The 22,980-nt window shown below is 40.8% G+C and overlaps 1 protein-coding gene across 1 annotated transcript in view; it reads right to left on the reverse strand.

The window, feature by feature from the left end:
- Nucleotides 1-19,691: 19,691 nt before the first annotated feature.
- Nucleotides 19,692-22,980, reverse strand: part of MEI4 (meiotic double-stranded break formation protein 4) — a 79,260-nt gene continuing 75,971 nt past the window's right edge. The window contains exon 5 of the mRNA XM_060755040.2: nt 19,692-20,229. Coding sequence (XP_060611023.2) covers nt 19,960-20,229 — 270 coding nt within the window. The 3' untranslated portion in view covers nt 19,692-19,959. The remainder of the gene's footprint in view (nt 20,230-22,980) is intronic.

The following is a 22,980-nucleotide window of genomic DNA, read 5'->3' on the forward strand; positions in this document are numbered from 1 at the left end:
TTCCTCCGTGTGGTTCTGGGATTTTTGCTCACCGTTCTTGTGATCATTTTGACCCCACGGGGTGAAATCTTGCGTGGAGCCCCAGATCGAGGGAGATTATCAGTGGTCTTGTATCTCTTCCATTTTCTAATTACTGCTCCCACAGTTGATTTCCTCACACCTAGCTGCTTACCTATTGCAGATTCAGTCTTCCCAGCCTGGTGCAGGGAATTTTGTTTCTGGTGTCCTCCGATAGCTCTTTGGCCTTCACCATAGTGGAGTTTGGAGTGTGACTGCTTGAAGTTGTGGACAGGTGTCTTTTATACTGATAACAAGTTCAAATAAGTGCCATTACTATAGGTAATGAGTGGAGGACAGAGGAGCCTGTCTGCGAGACCCAGAAATCTTGCTTGTTTGTAGGTGACCAAATACTTATTTTCCACCATTATTTGCAAATAAATTCATTAAAAATCAGACAATGTGATTTTCTGGATGTGTTTTCTCATGTTGTCTCTCATAGTTGAGGTCTACATGTGATGTCGATTACAGGCCTCACTCATCTTTTAAGTGGGAGAACTTGTACAATTGGTATCTGACTAAATACTTTCCCCCCCACTGTAAATACAAATGAGTGAGACCTTTTCTTCCAGACAATCTTACATCTTTTGCTCTGAGGGACATTTCAGCTGTGTCATTATCTTGCTCAGAAAAGCACATAGCACAGACATATAATTAGAATGTAGAGCTAAAACAGACAAGTGTATTTAGCTAAGAAGATAAACTCAGTCCTTGCAAGACTTTCTAGACAAAAGGAAACTTAATGTGAGACGCAACAGGACCTTTCAGCTATTTTGGAGACTAACTGAGAAAATGAAATTGGTAGCAGATGCTTCCATAGACTTAGGATGCATCTACACCAGTGATTCCCGATCTTTTTTTTGACCAGGGACCACTTTGACCAGGGTCCACTCTCCAACATTAGTACCAAAAAGGTTACGAATCCATTTTTTGTCAACTTTGGATTCAGTTTTGGTTATTTGGGGTGCTGATTCAGAAAATTGCATTGGATAGTTTCTGATACAGAATGTCTGCCATCTAGTAGTCGCCATCTGCTTGCCCATGAAAAACCATGTTTCATAAGCCTCAGAGGGTTTTGCGAGACAAGTCACTCTCTTTGCAACAGTGTAGTAACGGTGGGGCCGAGGACCATTTTTAGTTCTTGTGGACAACTGATGGTCCATGAACCCATAGGTTGGGAACCACTGGTCTACACGGTAGAATCAATGCAGTTTGACACCAACTGGCATGGCTCAATGTTATGGGTACATAGCTGCTGTAATTTTATAAGGTCTTTAGTTTTGTCACAATGCTGTTACCTCACCAATCTACAGCTCTCAGGATACCATAACACTATATGGCAGTGTAGACAGGCCCAGAACTGTCCCTCCTCACATAAGAATTTCTCACATGAGGCAGGCACTGTGGCTGAACTGTGTCCGGGGGCCAATCTACACTGCCATAAATGCAGTTTGAAGTTGTATTATATGGTCAGTATAGACACATATAATACAGTTTTGCTGCACTGAACTGGATTATATGAGTCTACACTTTGCTCTTCTAGTTTGCTCTATGATTTCCTTATCCACAAAGTATAATTGCAGGATCACAGATTGGCAAATTGATGCAAGTGCTTTTCAGTAGGAGAGACGACATTTTAGGATGTTCAACACTGTATGCATTGTCTACACTAATGTGACTATAGCAGAATAGCAAGTTGGTGTAGTAAAGTTCACACTTTGAGAGAAAAGTAATTAATTTAACCTATTCATTTAATTGAGCCTAGAACCATTTTTGTTTCCTGGCTCAACCCTGGCCTCTCTCCAACCTACCATGTTTGAGATTTGAATTAATTGTAATGTCTCACAGATGAAAACCAGGACATGTCCGGCTGTGCAACATCAGAGTATGGTCAAGATGGCAAAAGTTGAGTTAATTGAGGAAGAGATTTGTATGAGCCCACTGGGAAGGACAAGCCTCTCTGTCCTGCTAAGGTAAATGAGTAGAAACTGCATACTTTTCCACAATCTTCAGCAATTGAGATAAAGTGGGGAGAAAGGGAGAAAAGTAAGAAGAGAGAGAAACTGGGACAATTTTAAAACAGCAGAAAAAGTGGGAAGACAGAGGATTAATAGACCAAAACAGGCACTAACAACAACAAACTTTATTCATAGTCCGTCCTATTGCCCCAGGGGATTCACTAACCCTCCCTACCTGTTTCAAGGTTTGCATATTAGGTCTTGTACTGTAATGATTTGCAAGACAACACATTTTTGTCCTCTAGCTAATTTGAAAAGGGCTATCAACTTCTATTAGGCGCTTGTACTTAGCACAGATGTTTGCACCTTAGCTAGCAAATCAGAATAGCTATTCTATGAGCAATTAATTAATTACCAGAGAGACCAAATTACCTCTTTGCATCTAGTAAATCCTCCTTTTATTACCTAGGAATTTAATCAGTATGATTTATTTCTTTATTATGCAAAAGGTAAGTAGAGAATTGAGACAATAAATCGGATTTCCAGCAGGCGATGCTGACATGAGCGAACTTTCACACATAGGTGCTTTCAACCTGGAGGGGATTTGTTTTACAATAATGGAGAATGGCAGACTCCCAATTTCATCTTTGATGATTCAGCAGAGTAATATTCAGTTGTTGGTTTTTAAAGAAATCGCTCCTTCTGGTAAGAATCAGAAAAGCATGTGTAAATGCACTTGCTTTTTGCACTTGGGGGTGGGGTTAAAAACACAAGGGCAGCAAAATTATGATGAAAAGAAAAACAGGAGGCATTCCAATATATGCAATGCATAATATTTAATACATGGAATTTATGATTTTCTTGCAATTGATTTTAATGTGTATAGTAGCTTTTGTTCAATATCGGGTACTTTAAATTTTCTTTGAAAATAGTGTGTTTGCTATTACTTTTGCTTGTTACTTTATGAATAATACATTATTACCAATATATTAATTTGTAATTATTCCTATTTATTTATTTAGTAAAACAATCTAGTTAAAATAACTCCTAAGCCCTTTAAAAACAAGGGTTTGAAGTAACACATATCTGATACATGTTTCAGTTTTTCAAAAAATAATTCTGCTGCCAGATTTTTTTAAAAAAAAATTAGCACCATTACTAATTTAATAAAATAATAGTAAAATAATAAATTAGCACCATTGCTAATAAAATAAAATAATTTGTAAAATAATAGTGCTCCATGACCTTGGAGGTGTCTGCGGATAATGCCGGCTCTTCGGCTTCGAAATGGTGATGAGCACCACTTTCTGGAGTCGGACACAACTAGACTTAATGTCAGGGGAAACCTTTCCCTTTACTAAAATAATGTGTGGCAGATAACACGACTTATAATGCAGTGCATTCAAGCTCTGAAGACAGGAACACTGGTGATAGTAGAGGGATAACAACACTTTGACAAATGCTTTGCACCTGAATTTGTAGAGAACTTATTTCTAAATTGGACTGGAAGAAAACAGGCCCATTGCAGCTTAGTTTTCCTGTTTCCCATCCCCAATCACAGCTTGACCTTTTATCTGTTGTAAGGTGGATCTTCTGATGGCCCTCTGCATGTCCTGCTCAGAAAAAATAATTTTGTAAAATAATAAATGTTTCTGTAGAGATGAAAACTGAAATTACCTGCTATGAATGGACCTTCTAGTCTTTTCTCCCCCACCTTTGGAAGCCTTTAGCCCTTCTTGGCCTTTTAAAAATGCTGTAAAGGAGGGCAGTCATTCATTTTGCCATTTATTACGTGACTGACATACAAACCACAATCATACCTAAAGAAAGGACATTCATAGGTCAAACTTGCCAGCATTGTCTTTATTCTGTTACCTGGACTTACTGGAATGATGTTTTTACACAGTGATGGACCAATAAATACATTTAAAAATTGAGTTAGGTGGATGGTCATTCAATTGACATTTCCATAAGCCTAAGTAGGGTTCTGCAGATCACAGCACAATGAAAAACACACATGCAACTATACAAATTGTTATTTCTGAGCGCCATAAATGTTGCTGAAAGGGGTTTGTATGCAGTCAGTTCTAGTAATATTAAATATGGGAGAAACTTGCCTCCTCCAACATATCTTTGTGCAAACCTCATTCATGGTTCCTAAATCAATATGCAATCTAAAATGCAGTTATGCTTCAACATTCACACTTAGCAAGCCATTCTTCAATTTTGGGGGGGGGGGGGGCATGCTTCTTTCTGTTAGGACACAGATGTGGAAAGTCTGACCCATGGGCTTCATTTAATCTTAGTTTCCTAATCTGGCCTATCAATCAGTCTTGTACAAACACACATACATGCCACCCAGCAGTGAACATTCCTACAACTCTGATTTGCCCCCAACTCTGTCATGAGAAGATTAAATGCAAAGATGGCTCCTGAATGAATTGCATGGCTTTGAGAAGCATCATATGAGCTTGTAATTTAAGGACAAGATTCGGCAATTTCCAGGAACCTAGTAGTGCATTTTAACTCTGTTGGACTTTGGAGAGTTACCCACCTCCAGCTCTTCCATAACCTCAATAATTCTCCAATTTGAGGGTGTCCCAAAGAACCCATTGTGTCATCTGTGGGGTTCAATTGGGGTTATGTCATCTATGGGTTGCCAGAGGGAAAGACATCTGAGAAGTACTTGGCTGCAGTTCTTAATATCAGCAATGAAGGTAGTTTTCTTGTCAAGCAAATGCTGGAACTGGATGCTTCCTGGATAGATCCACCAAAGGTTGGTGAAACACATACCAACCTGTAGAAGCAGACTTGTGGCTTGGGAAGGCAAAAAGAGTCCCACTTAACAGTTTAGGACATGCATAGTCAAACTTCAGTCCTCCAGGTGTTTTGGACTTCAACTCCCACAATTCCTAACAGCCAGTAGGCTGTTAGGAATTGTAGGAGTTGAAGTCCAAAACACCTGGAGGGCTGAAGCTTGCCCATGCCTGGTATAGGAGAAGCATTACTCTCTTCCTGTTACTTACTTACTTACTTACTTACTTACTTACTTAGGCGATCCCTCGTTGGACGAGTAAGATGGTCTTCCATTATGGATTTCCTTGTGGGTCCGTAGGTGGCTGTGGAGCCCTATTCTTGCTCTGCATCTTCTTCCGCAGTGAGGGCATTGGTTTCCAGGTGGAAGGCGGTCCCGGTCGGGGTTGGCTTGACGCGCTTTCCTCCTGGCACGTTTCTCTCTTTCACCCTCCACTCGTGCCTCCTCAAATTCTGCAGCACTGCTGGTCACAGCTGTCCTCCAGCTGGAGCGCTCAAGGGCCAGGGCTTCCCAGTTCTCAGTGTCTATGCCAGAGTTTTTAAGGTTGGCTTTGAGCCCATCTTTAAATCTCTTTTCCTGCCCACCAACATTCCGTTTTCCGTTCTTAAGTTCGGAGTAGAGCAACTGCTTTGGGAGACGGTGGTCAGGCATCCGGACAACATGGCCGGCCCAGCGGAGTTGATGTTGGAGGACCATCGCTTCAATGCTGGTGGTCTTTGCTTCTTCCAGCACACTGACGTTTGTCCGCTTGTCTTCCCAGGAGATTTGCAGGATTTTCCGGAGGCAGCGCTGATGGAAACGTTCCAGGAGCTGCATGTGACGTCTGTAGACAGTCCACGTCTCACAGGCATAGAGCAGGGTTGGGAGGACAATAGCTTTATAGACAAGCACCTTCGTCTCCCTACGGATGTCCCGGTCCTCAAACACTCTCTGCTTCATTCTGGAAAATGCTGCACTTGCAGAGCTCAGGCGGTGTTGTATTTCGGCGTCGATGTTGACTTTGGTGGAGAGGTGGCTGCCAAGGTAGCGGAAATGGTCCACATTTTCTAATGTTACGCCATTAAGCTGTATTACTGGCATTGGAGAGGGATGGGCTGGTGACTGCTGGAACAGCACCTTGGTTTTCTCAATGTTCAGTGACAGGCCGAGCTTCTCATATGCTTCTGCGAAGGTGTTTAGAGTGGCTTGTAGATCTTCTTCTGAATGCGCACAGACGACATTGTCATCAGCATACTGGAGTTCTATAACAGCTGTTGTTGTAACCTTGGTTTTGGCTTTCAGTCTGCTGAGGTTGAATAGCTTGCCATCTGTCCGATAGATTATTTCCACTCCGGTGGGAAGCCTCCCATCAACAAGGTGAAGTATCATAGCGATGAAGATGGAGAATAGAGTTGGGGCAATAACACATCCCTGTTTGACGCCGGATTCCACTTTAAATGGGTCACTTTGGGAGCCATTGCTGTCCAAGACTGTTGCCATCATGTCATCATGGAGGAGCCGCAGGATGTTCACAAATTTGTTAGGGCACCCGATTTTGTGGAGGATGGTCCAGAGAGCGCTGCGATTCACTGTGTCGAATGCCTTTGCAAGGTCGATGAATGCCATGTATAGAGGTTGGTTTTGTTCCCTGCATTTTTCTTGGAGCTGTCGTGCAGTGAAGATCATGTCCACTGTTCCTCTGGAGGGGCGGAAGCCGTTCTGGGATTCTGGGAGGGTGTCTTCTGAGAGGGGCAGAAGGCGGTTTGCAAGGATTCTTGCGAGGATTTTCCCAGCGGAGGTTAGAAGGGAGATACCTCGATAGTTTCCGCAGTCTGTTCTTTCCCCTTTTTTGAAGAGGGTGATGATGGTGGCGTCCTTGAAATCTGGTGGGATTTTCTCGGTCACCCACACTTTTCCTATGAGCTGGTGGAGTTGGTGTGTCAGCTCAGGTCCTCCCTCTTTAAAGATTTCAGCAGGGATCCCATCTGGTCCACTGGCTTTGTTATTCTTCTGTTGGTTGATGGCATTGCTGACTTCTTCCAAACTAGGCAGTGCTGCAAGCTCATCCCTGGTTTGTTGTTGTGGGATTTGTAAGAGGACCTCTTCGGCCACATTGGAGCTGCGGTTCAGGAGGCTTTGGTAGTGTTCTTTCCAACGTAGTGCAATTGAGTTTTGGTCCTTCAGGAGTTTGGTTCCATCTGATGAGCGTAGAGGCTGTATGCCATGGTTTCTTGGTCCGTAGATGACCTTTGTGGCTTTGAAAAATCCCTGAGCATTATGGGTATCTGCCAGGTGTTGGATTTCTTCGGCCTTCTTTGTCCACCAGATGTTCTTGAGTTCTCTTGTCCTTTTTTGGACCTCAGCTTTTGCACTGGCATAGATCTTTTTCTTAGCAGCACAGTTGATGTCTCTCTGCCATGCTTGGAAGGCTTTCCTTTTCTTGTCAATTAGCTGTTGGATCTCGATGTCATTTTCATCAAACCAGTCTTGATGTTTCTTGGCTTGGTATCCAATAGTTTCTTCGCAGGCTTGGATGATGGAGGTCTTCAGTTTGTTCCAATGTTCCTCAACATTTTCGGGGTGTACTGTGGGTAGATGGTTCTTGAGTGCTGTTTGGAGATGGGCTCGTCTGGAGGGCTCCTGAAGGGCTTGGGTGTTCATTTTGCGCCTTGCCTTCCTTCCTTGGAGTCTGCGCTTGGGAGCGATCTTAATAGCCATCGAGGATCGAATTAGCCTGTGGTCAGTCCAGCAGTCGTCAGCACCTGTCATGGCTCTTGTGAGGAGCACATCATGGCGGTCTCTGGTGCGTGTTATTACATAGTCTAAGAGGTGCCAATGCTTTGACCGGGGGTGCTTCCATGATGTCTTGAACTTGTTTTTCTGGCGGAAGAGTGTGTTGGTGATGACAAGGTTGTGCTCCGCACATTTGGTGAGAAGCAGGATGCCATTTGAGTTGCTGTTTCCAACCCCGTCTTTTCCGATGGTCCCTGGCCACAGGTCGAAGTCTCGCCCGACTCTTGCATTAAAGTCCCCCAGGAGGATGATTTTGTCCTCCTTAGGTATCCCCGATAGGACGGTGTCCAGCTGACAGTAGAATTTCTCCTTGATGTCTTCGTCAGCATCTAGTGTTGGTGCATAGGCACTTATGATGGTTGCCCGTTGGTTTTTGGCAAGATCGATTCGGAGGGTTGAGAGACGTTCGTTGATGCCAGTAGGTGCTTCGGTCAGATGTTTCACCAGATCATTCCTGATAGCAAAGCCAACTCCGTGCAGTCTTTTGTCTTCTTCGGGCAGTCCCTTCCAGAAGAAGGTGTAGCCTCCTTTTTCTTCCTTCAGCTGTCCCTCTCCTGCTCTCTGGGTCTCCTGAAGGGCTGCTATGTCGATGTTGAAGCGTCCCAGCTCCCTTGCAATGATGGCAGTTCTGCGTTCGGGGCGTTCACTGCCACTGTTGTCCATCAGAGTCCGTACGTTCCACGTACCGAAGTTCATTTTCCTTTTTTGGCCGCAGGGTGGTGACCCCACTGGACGCGGCAGTCCAGTCAGGGATAAGTGAGGCAGACTATGTTTAGGGCACCTTTTCTAGCCCCCTCCCCGTGTGGGGTGAGCAGAGTGGGTCCTCAAAAGGGCTGCTCAGTCGCGGATACAGCTGCCGAACTACTCAACTGCCTCGGACCTTGAGGTAGAACGACTGAGTCCGTACCCACCGCCCATGTGCCAGTCTGTGACTAGGGGCTTCCAGATTTCACAGTCCTGCCCCCGTCGCCACTCGCTGATCGCCATGGGGCTTTGGTTGGTTTGTTTTTCTTTTCTTGGAAGACGCCTGTGCGTGGGTTTTTTTAATGTGTGGAGGTCAGTGCACAACTGATCAACACACAGACTTCACAGAGTGAGGTTCCACTGGTGATGTAGTTTAACACAATGACCGTGGCTTCTCAGTCTGTTGCAGCCTTCTTCCACCTTCGCAGCCGTTGTAACATGTACCATGTTATCCTCCGCCTGCTCCGTCGTTGAGGTCTTTGGGTCTTCGGACTGTGCTTGGTCTGGAACCTCCCCCGCGGCCACTCCTGGGAGTGCACGACTCCAGTTGTTGTGCCTACAGGTTCATCGGAACACGCAAGCCCCCTCACCACGACAAGGTGACAGTCCATCGAGGGGGACTCTCTTCCTGTACATCATGCCCAGTATATGCCTTCAAGTTTTAGCAAAATATCTGCAAGACATGTACAGGGGTCAAAAAAAGAAGATGCAACAGCTTAAAACCAGTAACCCAAGCATTCTATAATTTCCTGTCACTGATGTAATTTTTTATAAAACTAATTGAGACATTTTCTTGGGAATTAATCAACACAAATGCCTTTGGCTTAGCTGGTAGCACCTTCCTATCACATTATTCAAATTGACCATATTACTTGCTAATCATTATCACATTTAACAGCTGCTACAATCAGTGCAACAGTTAATCTTTTAATTATTACCAAAAGAGAACCTCTAGCCTTATGATCATGCATGAAGTTTCTTTACAACCTTAGCATTTAGTCTATCCTTACTTAGGTATTTCTTCCCTCCACCTTAAAATTGTGCTGGCTGACATGTGTAACTCTTGCAAATGAAACTCGTACCGTATGTACATATGCAATCATGGACAGGAAATTGTTTGCTTACCTTCCGATCCCTTGTTAATATTACATCATTTACAAGATACACAGTTCATAGAGGGAAATTTAAAACACAAGGTTGCAAATATTCACAAATATTTATCTATTCACATTTATGTTTTAAAAATATAAGGCAGACCACAATTTACTGTACATATAAAGTATTTTACTTTCTGTGATATATACTTCTACAGAGCCATACACTCCTTTCTCACAGTGGCATACATTCTTGAGGGCTGTGCCTAGGGTCTGCCAGGTTCATAAGACTTCCTATTATTCTGGAAGCAAATTAAGTGCTTGTCATTTGAGGTCCACATAGCTAGTTATGGAGATATTTACCAGCAGAATGTTGGCCTGCAAGTGATGAACTAGTTGGAGTAGTAGTAGTAGCAATGGTATTTTTTTATTTGTTACCTGCCTCTCCTTATGATTCAATGCAGGGCAAAACATAGCAAAAATACATCATAATACAGCAGAGTCTCGCTTATTCGACCTTCTGTCATATCCAATGCTCATATCCAACATCCCTGCCCCCTTTTTCCTCCAGCATTTCCTCTTTAGAGACCATGTTTTTAGTTTCTTTCTTTCCCATTTTGGCCAGTACTACTGTGTGGCCACCGAAGGAGGAGCCAGAGCATAACGGTTTAATGGTTCTGTATCTCCTTCCCCCCACCCCCCATGTGCAGCAATGGTTAAATCCAAGTTGGAAGGAGGTGCTGTGGCTATGCGGGTGTTTGTAGAAAATACGAGAAGAGACAAGAAGAGAAAAGAATGAAAGTGGGAAGTTGTCTCGAGGATTTGTGTAAGTATACTATCTACCTTTTCATTACAATTCCTTGTTTTTAGCTCTTTTTCCCATCAGTTGTGAGTGAGTTCTCTTCTTGTGTATGGAAAACCAAACAGAAGGAGGCCTCACTCACCACTGATCTCTGTCAGGATAGAGATATGGACTTCAACTCTCAGAAGAACTTTGTATTATCCAACATTTTCATTTATCCGACATTCTGTTGGCTCGTTTATGTCGGATTAGCAAGATTCTACTGTACTAAAATACGTACATTCAATAAAAACACATATTAAATGCACAAAATTATGAATGGAAAGGTTGTGATCTGCAACAGTAGGGGAAACTATCTGTACCGAAGATATCACAGCTCACCAAAGCATTACATTTGAATTTGACTTCAAAGGCTTTCATGGTTGTTTTAGAATTTTTTCCATCCTACACACAATTTCAAGTGCACAAAAACAACTCTTTGAGGTAGGCTTGGCTACAGGTGACTGCATGGCCAAGGTCAGTAAGACATCTGCACACAAAGGATGTTTATTTTTAAAGTATTCAGGTTTTTATGAACATTTCCTATGGGTATGTGGAAGCACTCAAACATTTTTGAGAAAATCTTGCTCCCCAAAAGAGAAAGCCATCACAAATTACATAGTGTTCATTTCAACAGCTATTTGTAGAGTTTCAGAATATTTAAACCAGCATGTACAAGTCAACAAATGTTCTATGTCTCAATTGATTTGAACAGGCAGAGCTAAAGGTGTTGCAATGCTGAAAACAGTGAAGAAAGGCAGGGCATTTGGCAGCATGGCTTAAGTAGAGAGAGCATTGTGGTTCTTTGAATGATGGTGCAGGGTGGCGGCAAGGGGAGACGAGTATAAAATGGGAGTGTTGACAGTTTAACTGTTAGATAAGGCCAGTTAGAGACAGAGGTAGGGGCCGTGAGAGGTAGGGTCAGACTGAAATAGAGAGTAAGTTGGGAACTGAATGTGTAGTGAAGTGCTGAGGAAAGAGTTCAGGGCAAAGTTGGTACACTGAAGCAAGTATAAAGTTAATTTATCATATACTCTTGTGTCTACATAGACTTCACTTGAGGACAGATTTTGGGGCTAAAATTGTGGATTTTGATATGTTGAAGGTCATTCTGCAAATAATATGTAACACAATCAAATTGTTGGAAAGTGGCAACCATTGTATGGCTGAAAACTTTGGGCACTAAAGGCCTTACAACTGCTTGCTGTTTCACTCAATTGTGGGATCAAAATAATTCTGAGCTTGGGGCCTGACATTCTGCAAAACCTGAGGGGTTTTTATCTGCATCACACTTCCCAGTGACTATAACTTTCTTATGTGTTTTATTTCCATGTAATGTGATTATTTTCTCCCCAGAGCAAGCAATAAACATCAGAGTTGACCTAAGGATAAGACCAAGGATTTCAGCTATAACAGCTATTTGTGACCCATTCCTCATTCTAACCTTTATGTACTACTAGCTTGGGGACCCGGCGCTGCCCGGGTTATTTGAGAAAGGAATTGTGTATCAAGGTTGGTCTTTATCAGTTATTTATATGACTCGCAGTTGTCTCAGGAAGTTAGTGAAGTTACTGTGGTCCATACCCCTCCAAACTGCACCAGGATGGAGAGTTGGTCATGGGGGTTTTGTGTGCCAAGTTTGGACTTGATCGGTCATTAGATGAGTGTTGCAGAGGTCTTGGGAAGTGAGTGGAGGTACTTGAAGTCCCATCATCCATAGTCCCCCAAACCTCACCAGAATGTTGAGTTGGCCATGGGGGCTCTATGTTTCAAGTTTGGTCTTTATTGGTTTTTGAATGAGTGTCGCTATAGTTTCAGGAAGTGAGTGAACGTACTGCAAGTCCCATTATCCATTGTCCATCCTTCAAACATCACTGGGATGTAGGGTGGGTCATGGGGGCTGTGTGTGCCAAGTTTGGTCTTGATCGGTCATTAGATGAGGGTTGCAGCAATATTGGGAAGGGAGTGGAGGTACTTGAAGTCCCATCATCCATGGTCTGTCCTCCAAACTGCACCAGGGTGTAGAGTGGGTTATTGGGGCTCCATGTGCCAAGTTTGGTCTTGATTAATCATTGGCAAGGGTCTCAGTGGTCTCAGAAAGTGAGTGAGGTTACTGCAAGTCCCATCATCCATTTCCATTTTTTTCCAAATGACACCAGGACGTAAAGTGGGTCATGAGAGGTCTATGTGCCAAGTTTGGTCTTAATCAGTCATTGCATGTGGTTTGCAGAGGTCTCAGAATGTGAGTGATGGTACTGTAAGTCACATCATCCAAAATCGATCCTCCTTCAAACTGCAGCAGGATGTAGAGTGGGTCATGGGGGCTCTGTGTGCCAAGTTTGGTCTTCATCGGACATTAGGTGAGGGTTGCAGCAGTCTTGGGGAGTGGAGGTACTTGAAGTCCCATCATCCATGGTCTGTCCTCCTCGAAAAAGCACCAGGATGTAGAGTGGGTCATGGGGACTCTGTGTGCCAAATTTGGTCTTGATCAGTCAGTGGTCTCAGGAAGTGAGTGAAGTGACTGCAAGTCCCATCATCCATTGACAATTTTTTCCTGACCGCACCAGGATGTAGAGTGGGTCATGTGGACTCTCTGTGTAAATTGTGGTCCTGATCCATCATTGTTGGCAGTTGTAATGGTCTTAGGAAGGGAGTGCAGGTATTGCAAGTCCCATCGTCCATGGTGCATCCTCCTCCAAACTGCACCAGGATGTAGAGTGCATCATGGAGACTCAGTGTGCCAAGTTTTGTCTTTATCGGTAATTGGATGAGGGTTGCAGTGGTCTATGGAATTGAGCAAAGGTACTGCAAGTCCCATAATCCATGGTGATCCCCGGCCAAACCACACCTGGACATAAGGTGGGTCATGAGAGGTCTATGTGCCAAGTTTGGTCCTGATCAGTCATTGGATGAGGTTAACAGCAGTCTCAGAATGTGAGTGATGGTACTGCAAGTCCCATCATCCATGGTTGCAGTAGGATGTTGAGTCTGTCTTGCAGGCTCTGTGTGCCAAGTGTGGTCTGTATTGGTAATTTTCTGATTCAGCCCCTAGCCTTTTCCTTTCCTCTCTTTGTCATCTCAGAATCTTGGAATTGAGGCTGGCCAATCAGAGACCATATGCAAATTTCCTTCTCATGTCCCCGTTTCTGTCATGAACTCTTTTCTCCACCAGGGACTCCTCTTGAAGCTGGCAAATCAGAGACCATATGCAAATAGCACCGCTGCCCAGCCAATCGGAATCTTGGAACTTTCAGGCTGGCCAATCAGAGACCACAGTGGCAGCCAATCAGAAAGCTAGCACATACACCGCCACACTTTTGCCCTCCGCATACAAGTTTTGACTTTTATTATATATATAGATATAGATATAGATGAGCCTAAGGCTGACTGCCACATTCAAATTTTATATACTCAAGGGTTTCCTGTGAGAAATACGCAGTGAGCCATGTAGATGGAGAGAATGTCATCAGTAGATAAAAATTAAAAAACCACACAAAACTAAGTAGTAACTTGAAAATATTCTATCAGAACACTATTTAGATAGTGCTTTGGCAGTTTCAAAGTGATTCACACATATTATCTTGAAAATCTTCAACTATTCTGTGAATTATGCTCTTATTTCTATTCTGGATATATCAGAATTGGGAGGGAGATGAGGCCAAGATACTATAAATTGAGCTTGTATTCTGGGGTAAACCTCTTCAGCCTTTGAGAGTCTTTTGGAAAACTTTATTGGTGTTGGATCTCAGAAAGCGGCAGAATATTTTTCTGATGTTTCAGAGAATTGGGGGGGGGGGGGGATTGGTGGATTTCAAAGTGAGAAGTCTGGGAGTGATCAGAGAGAATTGCATTCATATGTGGCCGATGTTTTGGATTCCTGTGTTTGTTCCCAGGCAACAGAAAGTGAATTTTTTAGTTCTTTGTGAAACAGCCTTGGGCCGATGGGGAGTTTTCTTGGGAAATTAGATTAGGTCTGAGAAGACAAGGAGTGAAAAATAAAAACAAATATTCTCAGAGAATCCGATATAAGACCTTGAAGGCCCAGGGTGTTCAACATGATCTCATGGGCACCTGGACAGACTTAAATTAGGTGGTTTGGGAGTCAAGCTTCTCAAAGGTGATAACGTTGCCATAAGGATATGGCTTTCGTCTCTGCGCTCAAGTTCATGATTCAAGTTTCCTGTTCTGGTTAATGCCTTTGTTCCTTGGAGGGTTTACCTTGGAAAAAGTTCCTGTTCCCTTGTTTCTGGATTTACGTTTGAAGTACTGCTGTGGATTTTGGTTCTCTTGACTTTATTTACTTTGTCATTTTTTGGATTACTGCTATTTTGTATTTTCTATTCTACTGACCCTTTTGGAAATGCCCTCCTCCCCCCATTTTTACATGCTTTCTTTAATAAATATTTTTAGATAGTACTACTGGACTCTGGTGTGGTGCTGAGTGAAGAGGTGTTTTGGTGGTGGAGTGCAACAGTTGGGTTAAGGCTGTTTGTTGAGTTGGGAGGGGGCTCACTTGTTTGTGTGATAGCTAGTATTCTGTTGTTCTATTGTGTTTAATGCGCTTGAGTCTGTTGGGTTAAGGCTGACTGTGTTCAACTTGGGAAAAATGGAGCAGAAGATACAGTAGAGAAAATGCAGCACGGAATAGGCAAAAGGCTAGCACGGGAATACATGGCTACTCTAAATTATTAAAGTCTCAAAAGTCAATTGAACCACATCCAAATACATATATTAAAAGAACTGGCAGAATTAATCTCAGAACCACTGGCAATAATCTTTGATAATCCTTAGAGAACAGGAGGAAGTGAAATGTTCTCCACAACTTTAAAAAGAGGGAAAAAGAATACCTGAAAAATTACCACCTAGTGAGTCTGGTATCAAGATTGGGAAAGATTCTAGAGCAGATAATTAAACAGACAGGGTGTCAGTTACAATAATGAAAACTTTCCCCTCTGTTGCAAACAGATAACCAAAAGAACAGAAGGGAAAAATCATTCACTTTGCAGCATGATGTACTGACATCTCAGACTATTGGTATCACCTAGAATCTTTTCCAGCTTTATTGAAAACGTGTAAGGAAGCAAACAATGTCAGAAAAACTTCACACAAGGCACCTGACTGACATGTATTCCTTTATGCTTCCTGCTGAAATCATTGTTTTTAGTGACTTGTTATCAATTTAAGAAAATTTACCTTTTTATGAGAATTAAGAGTGTCAAAACAAAACGATAAAGACTAGACTTGAGGGTTACAACCAGATTTCTTCTTCTTCTGGGACTGATGGATGTGTAACGGCTTGAAAAGTCACAATTACTTCAGTATATGGCGATGACAGCAAGACTGTTGCATGAAAGCTTGCTCTCTCAAATATGTTCATCAGGCCTGGACTGTTTTTAGTCCCTCCTGCTTTATGCAAGACAATTCCTTTGCTATTAATGGAACTGATTTTAGGATATGGCTGTGTAAAATATTAAATAGCTGTCAAAACGTTTAATTGGATGATTTGATCTTACTGTAAATCATCAGAAGTATTTCATCCTAGCTCTGTGAAATACATTTGGCTAATTATCCCCTTTAGCTATAAATACTCAAGGGCTATCTGAATAAGTTACAACTTGGCTGTGTTAATGATGCTGTCATTACCTAACAAAGTTTAATTATGAACTATAATTAAGAATAAAATGACGTCAAGGGCCTGCTTTTCATATGTAGTTGACTTGTATGGTGAAAAGTTACTGGTCTAAGATTTATATGTTAATCCAAAACCTTTTAAAGGTAGATTTTGTAATATTACCAGAAATGATTTTGTTGGTCTTTATGGATGAAGAATTGGACAATAAATATGGATCACTTTTTCAGTAATGACAACAGCAACATGAATATTGTTTGCTCAAACCTAAAAATGAGCTGAAGCATTAACGAAGAAAAAATGGATTGCTAAATTGCTGATTTGGTTCAAATTGCCAAATTAATATGGGCTCTAAAGGATAACTCAACTGAAGACTTTTTAAAAGCCTAGAAACTATTTAAGGTTTTTTAAGCAATAAAAAAATCTAATAATGTAATAACCAGTCACTATTTATTGATAGTTTTAGTTGAATTGGATCTCTAATGGTAGAATAATACTTTTTTCCCTTTCTTATCATCAGAGCATTATTATGTTTAGTTAGAATTTTTCTCACTCTTGTGTTTTTATATTCCTGAATATATATTACTTTTTGTTGTTGGTGTTGAAATTCAATAAACAAATGGCAAAAAATAGGAAGAAGAGAAATATAAAGCTGTATGTGTTTCTAATTTGCTAACCAATCTTCAAGTGTTAATCTTCAGATGGTTTTCGGAAGAGTCCTACTTGAATTCAGATATTTTCCAAAGTTGTTTGAATCCCAAATCAATTCTGAGTTTAGAGTCAGCTGAATTCAAAGCATACTTTCTATAATCTGAGAGAAAGATCTACTGGATTCAGGGGGTCTTACTATTGAGTCATACACACAGGTCATACTGGCACGCTCTAGTTCTGCACGCATAATGCACTGATACCACTGTCAGCAGGACTCTAGCCTGATGGTGTGTGTCTTGACATGCAGGGGTGACAGATCAGCCCCATGATCATTATATGGTGCATTGAGTTAATTGGCTTAATGTGGCCTTGACCCACATTGCCTGAAGTTGTTGGTTATTCCAGTGTTTTCACAAAGTTGATGGATATTCCAGAGCTCCAGATTATCTATCGACTTTGAGTCAGTATAATAAACTATGTCACTACCCATCTGGTTATACACTATCCTGCTTTCTCTGGGCTCAGGTGCCCTGGGAAAGGGGATGGCACCAAACCTGCCTGCCTATAACTTACCTTAGTAGTGCCTACCAGGCACCACTTGGAATTACATGGCAGAGCAGCATTAGGGTAGCTGCCCTGTCAAGATGCAGGCTGAATCATTAAATATTTTCAGAGATCAAAAGAGGGAGGTTGGAGAAGAAAGTGATTCTTACACACACACACAGATGCACACGCACCGGTCTCTTCAGTGTACTGGATATTGTCATTCCAGGCAATGAGAAGTGGCCGCCTCCATTTTGGTGCCTGATGGTCACTAAGTAAGTTAGAGGGGACAAGGTCTGGGTAGAGGTGCTAACCCGGTTTTGGCACCACATGCACCATCATAAAGTTGCCTGGCTGGTTCAGGTGAAGCTTCCTTGCAGCTTCCAAAGTGGCTTGGTCTGACAGAGTAGTTAAACCTGATGCTCATCTGGTGTAGCTCACTGTGGATTAGGATTGGGGTAACTACTCTGACAAGATGCATTCTGAATCATGAAGTATTTCCAGGATATTCCAGGATATTATAAGGAAGTTGCTGATATGTTCAATCAGCAACTTCTTTATAACTGTAAACACTAATACTGCCCTATTTAACAAACTTACCATAAACCTTGAGTATTTTAGCAACTCTTTTATCATATCCAGAACTTTATCACAGATTTAATGAACAGTGCATTTTTTATAAAACATTAATAAAAGATCTAATAGAGTGACCAACTATCAGTGCTAGTTGGGAAGGTTTTAAAATGAAGATTTTTTATTTTATTTTGGAGAATTGTTCTAAAGGCTGTCTATAGTATTAATTTTTTTAAAACCACTGTGGTCCCACTTGCAATTCCTACTGGTAAAAAAGTTCAATTGTTCCACCTGAGCCATTTTTCCCATTTAAATTTCCAACAGCTTAGGATCTATATCGGCAGCACAGTTTCAGGTTGGAAAAGGATTAATCTATATTGGAGTCCTTTCCTTGTTGAGTCAATGATGCTGCTTCTAGTTTGGTCTTTCCCTTGGGCTGGTGCTGGACATGTTTAGGGATTACTGAATAGTTGCCAAGGGGATAGCAGTGCTTTATTTTAAACTCTTAATTGATTTCAGTTAACGGATGAAATGGCTAACGGCCAGTGTACACATTAAAGCTCTCATGCGGAAGTTGCCTGAATTATCTTCCGGGTGGAAGCCTAGCTGAAAACTATGGAAAAGGTTATTATATAGCTATTACTGACATTGCAAAACAAAACAAAGTTTCTCCTCACTGGTTGTATTCTGCAGACCAGTGTTTCTCAAATTCTGCTTCTCCAGATATTTTGAACTTCAGCTCCCACAATTCCTAACAGCTGGTAAACTGGCTGGGATTTCTAGGAGCTGAAGTCCAAAACTCCTGGAGGAGCAGAGTTTGAGAAACTCTGCTGTAGACCATGGTATTATGTGGCAAGAGCAACAGTCTTCGGTTGCATCTACACCAGGCGTGGGCAAACTTTTGGACTTCAACTCCCAGAAATCCTAACCAGTTTACGGTCTGTTGGGAATTGTGGGAGATGAAGTTCAAAACACACGGAGAGCCGAAGTTTGCCCATGCCTGATCTACATTGTAGAAATAATACAGTCATGATGTAATGCTATTGAATCTTGGAAATTGGTGAGATACCAACACTCTTTGGCAGAAGAGGTTATAGATCTTTCAAAACTATAACTCCCAAGACTTTGTAGAATTAAGCCATTGCAGTTCAAGTGGTGCCAAACTGCATTAATTCTACAATACAGATGCAGTCTTACTTCTGGAAAAAGAAAGGGTAAAATCTCTTTTTGATGCTGTATTGCTCACGGAATTGTATGTCTCAGGGAACTATATCAATATATTCTATTTGTGCAGAACAGGCAATGATTTGACTACTGAGAATACACCAGAAATGGGATTTATATCATAAGCCGAACGTGTGACAGATTGCCTTTATATGGAGTAATTAATTAAAGTCAGTTATTATATCAGTCTGAGAAAGAACAGAATACTACACAGAAAAATCTCTCTGAATTCATCTTTGCTTTGCTTATCAGCAGATGTTATAGAGAACAATTGGTTATCTAGTAATTGAATTTGAGAAGGAAAGTCTATATATCCATATTTATTCAGCTCTCTTTTTTGCCTGTATTATCATTTCCAATGAGATCGCAATTATTTGGGGGAGGGATATTAACATAAATTAATGTACTTAGGACTTAATCACAAGTATGAGTTGATTTTTTATTAAACACTCTTCAAAATGTATAATAAAAGCAAATAAGTTTTACATAAAGTAAGATAACGAAACTTTTTTTTAGGTAGCACTAGATTCTAAGATAATATGATAGTTCAATTGTCAAATCCTGGAGATGTTTGATAGATGTATGAAATAAAGTGAAGCACATCAGATGTGTTTTACCAAACAGTACACAACTCTTTCCCGAAAAAAGTTAGACATAGGAGATGAAGAATTTCTTCCAACTGAGATGACAATTCAATGGATTAAAACAAATTGCATGCTGAATTTGAGTCATCTATGGTTTAAAACATGCATAATTAAGTTCTTAATAATATGTCCCCGGTTGCACTGTATGTTTTTAATAAGTGTTTGGATTTAAAAATCAGGACAATTTTTTTACTTATTCCATATGTTGCTTGAATTCAGGTGACATAAACAAATTCTTTGCCGCCATCATCATGAAACTACTCAACATCTACCCAAGCAATTCTAACATGAAAAAGAAAGCTGCAGCCCCATGGTTTGATGGATTTAATCCTTACTGATGATATACATTGCTTCAGTGGTGAACATGCCTTAATCATTCTGGCCTCTTCTTTGGCTTGCTAATGTCTCCCGAGGCTACAAAGCAGGCCTGTTTCTTTCATCAGTTTCTATTTGTGTTGCATTCAGAAGAGTGCCCAGTCGCCACAAATAAATACAGAACAAGGGGAATTGATCAGAAAGATGAAAAATAGCCTGATTGAGGTTTTGCAGAAATTTCTTCTTCTCTTCCTCATCACATCCGGAACCACAAAGGTTTTCCTGCTCTGTCTGACTTTCAAGGAGTTGTTCTAATATTCTACACAGAAAGAAAACATTTTCGTATTGTATACTGTACTTGGCTTGAATCTAGAAAGAAAAGAAAACCAAGACATTATTTTTAGTATAAAATACTGTTGCTTTCAAGAAATGGAGGGAACTTTAGGCCAGTTCAAACACGCACCCGCTTGATTATCACATTACTCAGAGTACGATGACTCACAGTTGCATGTGTGAACAGATTGCATGGGAAAAACATTGTGTTTGAGGTGATAATGAGTTCTTTCTGTGGTGTTTGATCCATGATGGCTTATTCACAGATGCAAGTTACCAACCAATGTTGCAGTAATCATCAAGTGATATCCACAGATGAAACTATTCTTAGAATACCTACTCTTCACATAGGTTGCATAATTAAAAAAGAATACTGATTCACAATGGATAAATCACTGAATATTCTTTTAGGGTTTATCACACTATGCTCTTTTTTTTTTGCTTTTCTAAAAGTGTTACTCAATTGGAATTGCTTTTGTTCCCTTTGTAACCATTCTGGGATTACAGCATTTATTTATGCTAAAATATTATTACACATAGCATTTGGGATTGCCCACCCTGTATCATTCACCAATCTCATCCATTTTCTTACTTTGACACACTACTACTAGTACAAGATTTTTCAAAACGATGGACCAAATTTCAAAGCAATATATTTTACAGTGACAACATGTTAGAATTACACAAAAAGTTACAAATGGTTGAATGAGTTTACTAATTATTTTTTTAGCCAGAAACAAATGTAAAAATAACCCCACAAATGGAGTTTTTAAAATAATAATAATAATAATAATAATAATAATAATCTTTATTTATACCCCGCCACCATCTCCCCAACGGGGACTCGGAGCGGCTTACATGGGGCCAAGCCCGAACAACAAACTACAAAATAACAATACAAATTGCAGTAAAATAAACAACATAACATTAAAATGTAAAACATCAAAACCTGTAAAACAATATACACAGAACATAGGAACCAAACATAATGACAGGGAGTGGGCCGCATGTACATAAAATGGTTTAAAAACTCTGGGTGAGATAAGGGGGGGAAACTAATTGTAAGGGAAAACTCATAGAGAGGTAGGAAATGAGACAATGAGAAAAAGAGTTGAACCACTTTAGTTATTTTTCCAGTTGAAAGGAAATCAAATCAAAATATCCACTTGTTGTCTGTCTCCCTTGCTCACTGGAGGTGGACTGACATTTCCCCACTGACTTCCCCATGCAAATCATGTCTACTGACTATCCAAAACCAGCACAAAATCACAATAGAACTTTTGTACAGGAAATTGTAGCAAAACAGCAGGAAAGGAGGTCACTAATGGATTTTTGGCCAATAAAAGGGCACTTTCTAAGGACTCCATCTCACAGGCAGGAAGAAAGCACAGGAAAGCGTCCTTAAGAGTGGGGACCCTACTTTGGAGATGGCCAGCCATCCCAACACATCTCCCCATCTTCTTTCTGCTTTCCACTGCTTTCTTCAATCAGGAGAGTTGGGGAACACCTAACTTTCTACCTTCACATGCTCGCAAGACAGATTTATATGCACAGCCACTAGAAATGGCTGCATCATGGGATGGCCTCCATTTTGCCAACATACACAGACAGAAAGTAAATGGGGAAAAATAGAGTGGGATAAGGTTGCAAATGGCATCCCATGGGAGAACAAAAGAAAATAAATAATAGCTATATAATCAGCCCCAAAGACACTATTATTCTGATGTAATTATGATTTACTTTCCTACTGTGATAATGCCCCATAGAACTACAGAAAAGGAAAATGGCTGTACCAGAGAATTTGGTAATGTTAAACCATTTAAACATAGGGGAGGCAATCCTGAAGGATCTTTTACAATGTCAGACCTAAGAATTTTTGGATCTTTTTGTCTAGTTTGATATATATGGGAATTGTATCCACATGTTATCACTTGGAAACTGTTCTGAGAAAGGCTTTTCTATCTGCCCAATTGGAGCTTGGAAATACTAAGTTACAAGGAATGCCATTGTGGCATTCTTTATAACAAGTGTATAACAAAGCCACCGGGACAAATGAGAATGAAGTCTCTACACTGGTGTAATGAGTAATGCCTTCTAGTTAGTTTTCAAAGTTATATTTACATTAAATTTGGAAGTACATATTTGAAGTTTTTTTTAGGTTTATGCCTTTCTGTTATTTATTTCAAGGGTTTTTTTCGTAAATAAAAAGGCAATGAATCAAGTGATGGCGTAATTTTTTTAAACTGGATGAAAACTGACAATAAATTACTACCCAGCCATTATAAAAAATACTAGGGATCAATTACTTTTTCAAAACCTGTGCCTAGTGCTGGCATTAGACTGCAATCTTCACTTTTGTTCCTTAACCTATCTTTGAAATAGTTCAGATTAAGCCTACCAATTGATAAAGGTTTTGCTTCCTCTTTTTAATGAATTCCTTACCCTTTTCCATTAAGGATTTTATCCGTTTGTATCATCTGGCCAAGAGGTGAGTTTACACATTCTTTCCTTGTACTTCATACCTACTACCCTATCTCTTACTAACTCTTATTTCACTGTTCCACAATTACACTGTTTGGTGGCAATAACAGCTGCTGCAGTTTCCCCTTGCTCCTGGCACCTACTACTAAATGTTACTTCTTTCAGATACATCACTTTGTCTCCCTACAAGATGGTTCTCAAAAGCTTCTTTCACTTCCTTACAAACTTTATTGTCTTCTACAGAAAGAAGCAGATGACAGAGAATGCCATCTGAAATTTACTGGCATATATCCTGTTGCAAAATTG

The sequence above is a fragment of the Anolis sagrei genome, chromosome 1 (genome assembly GCF_037176765.1).
Source record: "Anolis sagrei isolate rAnoSag1 chromosome 1, rAnoSag1.mat, whole genome shotgun sequence".
Taxonomy (NCBI): Eukaryota; Metazoa; Chordata; class Lepidosauria; order Squamata; family Dactyloidae; genus Anolis; species Anolis sagrei.